This window comes from Cryptotermes secundus, unplaced genomic scaffold (assembly GCF_002891405.2).
Source record: "Cryptotermes secundus unplaced genomic scaffold, Csec_1.0 scaffold734, whole genome shotgun sequence".
Taxonomy (NCBI): Eukaryota; Metazoa; Arthropoda; class Insecta; order Blattodea; family Kalotermitidae; genus Cryptotermes; species Cryptotermes secundus.
The window spans coordinates 346,421-354,414 of NW_019737093.1; the positions used below are offsets into that span (position 1 = coordinate 346,421).

The 7,994-nt window shown below is 39.4% G+C and overlaps 1 protein-coding gene across 1 annotated transcript in view; it reads right to left on the minus strand.

Moving 5' to 3' along the window:
* Positions 1 to 1,288: 1,288 nt before the first annotated feature.
* LOC111870169 overlaps positions 1,289 to 7,994 on the minus strand; it is a 17,546-nt gene continuing 10,840 nt past the window's right edge. The window contains exon 3 of the mRNA XM_023862238.2: positions 1,289 to 1,792. Coding sequence (XP_023718006.1) covers positions 1,372 to 1,792 — 421 coding nt within the window. The 3' untranslated portion in view covers positions 1,289 to 1,371. The remainder of the gene's footprint in view (positions 1,793 to 7,994) is intronic.

Below are 7,994 nucleotides of genomic sequence, written 5' to 3' on the forward strand. Positions count from 1 at the left end.
TAAAAACTGTTTGTTATGTATTTCTAATTTGTTTTGACTGAACTTTGAAGGAAAAAAGATTTTTCGCCAGTTTTCAAATCACTGTATCTCTTTAATTATGAGTTGGATACCATTAGTATATTATCATTTTGTGTTCCTAATTACCTCAGGAATGCCCTCCCTAAGTGTGGGTAAAACTTCGTGAATCACCCTGTATATCTGCTTGTACGTTAGAAACTAAAATATTACATGGGACTCACAGTGATGACTGCATGAGTGAAACACAGCTTATTTGTGCTACCAAATTCAATAACTACTGAATTAAAAGTGAAAGAATTTGGCTTTTGTCATGACTAATGCATGTGTCTTCCCTGTACAGCAACCCACCTGAGAGAATCTCATCTCTCCAGAGTACTATCTTCTGGGATATAATGTCACGTAGTCCACTGAAAGTTACCTAACATGCCACTTGCTTCCATGCTGTATTTTTTTGCACAGATTATTTTTCGAATCTGAATGTGGAGGCAATATATTCCTCTGAAATTTTGGGTGACTATCAACAGACTACATAGCATTATATCCCAGAAGATAATACTCTTCATAACCGCCAATGTCAGAATCTCAAAGCTTATCTTAATTTGTCTCAAATTAACTGTGTATGTATAAATCCCACCTTACATTTCTGTAGCCAAAATAAGATTTCCTGAAAAGGTATGGTATTGTCACGTGTTGGGTGTATAACACGACAAATAACTTCACGTTTTATTTGATACAGCGAATTTATTGCACATTCGATCTCATAATTACTGCCATCTGCAGTATCACAAGTACTTCTTCTGCTGCAGTCAATGTCACTCACTCATAACTGGCTCAATCCTCACTACTACTGAATAGTGTTCACTGCTCCTTATTTAGCCTCGGCATGGACAACAGAGAACAGTTACATGATAGGTACCGCTGTTGCCTGACGCCGTGTTTACAGGTGTTGCCTAGTAACACTGTCGAGAGTTGTTTACTGCTGCATAGCAACTGTGGCATCCCCCACTACATAACAGCGGGGGGCGGAGTGTTGACTGGCCTGTTACCGTAGTAGCGACAGCGCCCAATGTTGTTATGTCACTGCTGGTGGGGGAGGGGATGTCCTCCATAGCGCAATACGTCACAGTATTTATAAACAGGGCATTTTTACACTTTCTGGCATAGTAGAAATTATTAAGAAAAATTACACACTACGTGAAATGTTCAACCAAGTAAAAACTTAACCTAGAACACTCTCTCTTAATTTGTGACAGTATTTATCTCACACCTATTCTGAATGCAAAATTATTCTTTATTCTTGCTACAGTGTACCTAATTAACAACAATAAAGCATTTACAGAGGAGTTCTCAATTTCAGCATTGCGCTGAGTCTTCTTCAACACTGAGACCACCAAGAGATGTGTCTGCACCAGGATCGAAGTATGACGCCTTGTCATTAACTATGAAAGTGGAATTCAAATTGACATTAGGATGCAGAGCCCAGATAATTTCTTGAAGCCGCTGAATTTCCAGTTTCTGTGAAAGCAACATTCCACATACATCTTTTAGTTTTTCTTCATTATCTTTTTCCATAGATCTCACTTTTCCTTCCAAAGCAGCTACTGTTTGCTTCAACTGCCCAACTTCGTTCCCTCTTTCAGCCTCTTCTCGACACAGTGTTGAAATATTACATTTGTTACTGGCACCATCTACTTTCTTACTCAGTGTTGGGCCAGTCTGCTGCTGAAGCTGAACATTTTGAGCATCACAATTATTAGCACTTCTAACACTGCAACTAAAAGAGAACAGGCCAGTTAGAATTAACGATATATTTACGTGTTTAAAGTCACCAGCAAGTTTCTAATTTTGCAGATTTGATCAGCCATGTGAACGCAAAGTTTGTGTCCAATATGTTTTGATGACTGTCTACAAAATGATGGATACTAACTCCCCAGAGACAAGGCAGACTGCCTAAGAAGATTTCACTGCATGGTTGCCCTGAAAGCTTCGTATCATATTCTGGCATATAGACCCACTGCTAGGCAACGACCATGAAATAAGCAAATATACGACAGCAGTTACTACACATTCTGTCCAGGTTCTGTTAGGACTGTGTTCATTAAAAATACAAGACGTGAATTATTTTCAAAATTTCACTCTTTTTATTCAAAATAGTCTCCTTCTGAATCAATACATAGCTCGAATCGATTGAAAAGTTTTCGAAAACAGTCACTGTACTCCTTTTGTGGAATCACATTTAAAACTGTGGTAGATTCCCCTTGGATGTCCTGGATGGTGTCGTGATGGTCTCCTTTCATTGTCAACTTAACTTTTGGGTACAACCAGAAATCTGGCGAATATGGACGATGATCAAGGACTGTGATCCCTTTTCTGGCCCAAAAAAATCTTTGATTTGTGGGGTGGGACATTGTTGTGGAGTGAACAGGAACCTTATTCACGACATTGAGGTCGAATTTGAAGAATTCTCGCCCACAATTGATTGAGGACTGAGATAATAATCAGAATCCACTGGTTGACCTTCTGGCAGAAATTGCAAAAAGCAATCACTATGGCATTTTACCAGTCACTTGAGATACTGGCATTATTAACTGTTATGTCCAATAGTCGCGCCAGGTAAGGAATCATGGCTATCCCTCCCAGTTTTATGATTTCACCAAACGCCATGTGATCCTACTATTTGTTCTTACCTATCGTAGCTAACCTTTTCCTAATGCTCTTAGTACTAATGGTGAAGGGTTCATCTGAGCTACCACATTGCATTTATGGGATAAAAACATAAGGTAACGATGCTGGAAAATGTTTTGTATATTACAAATTGTGGTGCCTAGTCCCTCATGTCCGCAAAATATTTATTGAACATGACGTTTACAGTTTTTAACATACAAAACAATATTTCATATAAAATTCACCTCCCTAATTACACCAGCTCATTAGTTATTACCACACAGCTAAATGCCGATTCAGTTATTATTTTATAATAAAGAATTACTTAAAAATGTATATTTTTTATAGATCTGTCACACTACATCAAAGGGGCATGCTTTTGCTCTCACGTCAAAAGCCATGTGGTTGCTATGTCAGTGTTACTCATGGCTGGAATTAACAGATTCATGAAAATCTCTCATCTGGTTAAAAAGTTATTTGTGGAAATACGTGCAACAAAATGTGTATTGGAGGATTACACTTAAACCTGCCTCACTACAGGAAGGAAAGTGAGCTAAAAATGAATTTAGATATACAAGACACCAGAAATATTCCACTCACTCACTCATGAAGCCGAGTCCTTCTTGAGAAGGGGTCAATTGTGCAGCTACTGAAGAACTTCCCAGCATTTTATGGAAGCCAAAGGTTCATTACCATGTACACAAGAGCCCTCCATTGGTCCCTATCCTGAGCCAGATTAATCCAATCCATACATAAATTTATCTCTTTAAGATCCATTTCAATATTGTTCACCCACCTACGCCTTGGTCTTCCCAGTGGTCTCTTTCCATCTGGCTTTCCAGCCAATATCCTACATGCATTCCTCATCCCCAATTTGTGCTACATGCCCCACCCATCTCATTCCCATTGGCTTGATCATTCTGATTATACTTTGAGAAGACTAAAAGTTATGAAGCTCCTTATTATGCAGTTTTCTCCAACCTCCTGCCACTTCATCTCTCTTTGATCTAAATATTCTCCTCAGTACCCTGTTCTCAAACATCCTCAGTCTATGATCCTCCCTTAATGCTACAGACCAAGTTTAACACCCAAACAGAACCACAGGCAAAATTATAGTTTTGTACATTCTACTCTTTGTTTCTAGACAGCAGACGAGAAGACAAAAGTTTCAGGGCTGAACGGTAGCAAGCATTACCTGAGTTCAGTCTCCTCTAAATTTCCTCCTGAACCAGGCTTTAATTTTTTATTGTCGTTCCTAATTACCTGAACTGTGCCACATTTTCAAAACATCTGTTTCCTATTTTCATGCCAAGATTTTGCCCTGAAATTTGGCGACGAGATACAAATATTTACTTAGTTTTCTCTTCCTTTACTTCTAGACCAACCTCTTTACTAGCATAAGTTAAAGTTTGTGTCTTTCTTTATGGTATCTACATTATCACCCAGTAGAGTCACATCAGCAGCATAGGCCAACAGCTTATTTGTCCCGTTTAATTTCAGTTCCACCTGGTTTCCCTGGACCTTCATAATGGCATATTCTACAGCAAAGTTGAAAAGGAGCGACAATAAAGGGTCTCCTTGTTTTAGACCATTCTGGATAGGGAAATTATCAGACAAATATTTACCTATACGTACTTTACCATACGTTTCGTTTGAACACAGTTTAATGGATATCCCAAACTCTATCAGAATAATTAATGTACAATACTTCCCTCCTAACTGATTTATGGGCTTTCTTGAAGTCTACGAATAGCTGATGCACTGTCTCACTGTACTCCCATTTTTCTCCATTATCTGACAAATGCAAAAGATCTGATCTGTAGTTGATCTGTGATGTCAAAATCTACATTGATGATCCCCAATAATTTCATCTGTATATGAACTTAACCTTAGAACGTAATATTTCACCTCTTGCTTGAATAAGTTCTGCTGGAATTTCATCAGTACCTGGCGATTTATACCTTTTCAATTTTTCAACAGCACTTTCAACTTCAGTACTTCAGGTACTAAGGACTCAGCTGTATTTCTATCTGCCTAACATCACTGACCCTATGTATATGTACATTCAATAACTGAGAGTAGCTGTTCTTCCACCTGTACAAAATGTTGTGGGAATCTGCAAGCAGATCACCATTCCCATCATTCACTAAGTTACTTCTAGGTTGGTAACCCTTCTTGAAGTCATTTATTCCGCTTTACAGGTTTCTAATGTTCTTGTTCTTACTGTTCATTGGAAGCTCATCAGTTTTGTCTTTCAGATATTTCCTTTTTGTATTCCTGAAATGCCTGCTGGTTTTACGCCTTATATTGTTCAGATTATCCCCATTTAACTCGCTTGGATCCTGTAACCACTGCAATTTGGCCCGCTTCCATTGTTCTAATAATTTTGAGCATCCATCATCGAACCACAGCTTATGCTTCTTCAGTCCATAATAACCTAGACTCTATTTGGCAGAAATTTTTATTTTCTCTTTAATAGTTTCCCAAGCTTTATTAACATCCACCTCAGTGTCTAAGTTTTCCAAAGCCGCGAACCTATTGGAGATATGAACACAATACTGCTCTTTACACTCTACCTCATTTAATTTCTTGAGATTGAACCTCTCCATATGAACTCTGTGCATTGTTCATTACCTCGCGGCCAGTCTTTCCCTAACCTTTGCCACCACCAGGTAGTAGTCAGTATCACAATCAGCTGCCCTGGATGATCAGACATCAAGTATACTTGAATGCTGTCTCCCATACATCAAAACATGGTCGATCAGATTGTGCGTCTTCCCATCAGGAGACGTCCAAGTAAATTTATGAATGTTATATGTGGAAACAAGGGGCATGCAGTAGCATAGTTGGTGGAGGCACTATGCTACAAGCTGGAAGGTCACAGGATCGAATCCTAATGAGGTCACTGGATTTTTTTCAACTTACCTATCCTTCCAGCTGCACTATGGTCCTGGGGTCGACTCAGCCTCTAACATAAATGAGTACCAGGAATATTCTTGGGGGCCGGCGTGTAGGGATGACATTACCGCCATCTATGAGCTGATTGTCTAGAAAATGTGGGAACCTCAACATCTCACAACCCTATGGGCCTCCAAGGTCTGTTACTGGGATACCTTTCCTTTTTACATTTTTTTTTTTGTGGAAACATTGTACTTTTGACAGTAAGATTTTTTGATGTGGCAAAGTTTACTACTCTAACCCCATTACCATTACTAATCTTGTGCAAACTATGCAAAATTTTTTTTTCTATTGGGGAGTAAACATTCAGAATGATGGTATCACACCAGCGACCTCTTAGTATTATGTATAACATCCTACCACTAAAGAACTCTACCCTCTTAAGTGCTGATATGATTCACCTTGCCATAGAAAAATGTATATTCGCCTGCTGGTTTGGTACCACCTCCATCCCATATGACCTCCTGTACTTCACTAAATCTAACTTATATTCTCAGATTTCATCTGTCACTGCCCTGTACATATTTCTAGCATTCCAAATACCAAATCTCATATCCATTTTCTTTTGCTTAGCTCGTTTAGCCACAGAATCCGTCCAGGTCCGAGGTTTCTTGAACATTTTTGTAACAAGCTCATTTTTTATGGTGAGAAGTTGTTAGCACCAAGCCCAACACCCAAGCTGGAGAACCACCCCTTGTCGACTGTCCACAACTGCTCATTCAATATATTTGCAACTTCCTTCCATACCTGGAGGGTGTCTCCTCCATCCACAACCTGAGGACGTGCCATGCCATGGTGACAAGTGATGCACCTAACATGGGCAGAAATATTCCAGAACTCTAAAATTTTGCCTGTTGTCTCTTGGCCTCTACAAGAAACTTACAATTACAAGTATTAAAGGTAAAGTTGTCCCTGTGCTTAACTAATTAAGTGCTCCACCATGAAGGTATGAAGATGTGCAGATCCACATTTTCTTGATCTTGGCACTAGTTTAAGGTGAGTGGTCAGCTTCAAGCCTTGGCCGCTTTACACCCAGGGAAAGATCCCCTGGTATTTATTGGACAGGAGGTTGGGTGGACCCCACAGCTGGTCTGGATGACGTGGAGAAAATTCTTGACCCTACTGGGACTCAAACCCTGAGCCCTTGATCATCCAGCCCGTAGTCAATCGCTATACTGACTGCAATATCTCAGCTCCTTATATTTAAAGCATATTAGAAAACAAAATGCAAAGAAAATATGTGGACCAAATAATGTATTAATTTACTTCTCATTTATTTAATGATACTGACAAATAGCACAGGCAATACAGCATCAAATGATATGAGGATCCTAGTCAATATGATATCCCAGCATTTGCCAGGAGGGTCGGAGGAAAACTATGGAAAACCTCAGTCTGGATAGCCAGTGTCCTGGCAGAGATCTGAACTGAGCACTCCCCAGATATGTCTGGTGCATAATTGGTACTCCAACCTGCTCAGTGGTACCTAAAAACATGACACAAAAAATTCCAAGTCTAATTGTTTCTGATTATGTGTTAAAATAAACTCGAATCTGTTTGTCATCCCTGGGCTAGGGATCAAGACTAGGGTTTCCAGTGGTCCAGCTGAGTGAGAACCTCACTTTCCTACACCTGATGATGGAAACAAATCTGCTTTCTGAAACGTTTTGCCTGGGGGGAATCAATCTAATGGGCAATGTCCAAACAAACCATGTTTATCACAACACATGAATGAGCTTGCAACAAACATAACAAACAAACTCCGTGGTTTCAGTCCACAAGCAAACAATACTGACCAAGCGACCAACCCTTCTCGGCGAAGTTAGTGCCAACTTTAGTGGATAGAAGGGTGTTGCATGGTAAAAGTATAAATCGCCTGGTAGTGATCAAGTTCTGGCAGAACTGATTCATGTAGGAGGTTAATCATTACTGTCTGAGATCCAAAAACTAATTAATTCTATGTGGAATAAGGAAAAATTGCTTTATCAGTGGAAAGAGCCTATTTTTGTACCAATATACGAGAAGGGTGATAAAACTGACTGTAGTAATTATCGTGAGATATCACTGCTACAAACTTCATTCAAAATTTTATCAAATATTCTTTCTCAAGGTTTAGTCCATATAGAGATGAAATTACTGGGGACCATCAGTGTGGGTTTCAACATAACTAATCACATTTTTTGCATTCGTCAAACACTGGAGAAAAAATGGGAGTACAATGAAACAGTACATCAGCTATTCATATACTTAACCTTTGAGTGCCGAAGTGCCCAGTTTGTGCCAGTCATGAGTAAGGTCGTGGCCAAAGTACCTAGTTTTGTCCAGTCAGGCATTTAAACTCCGCTAGTGGAAGC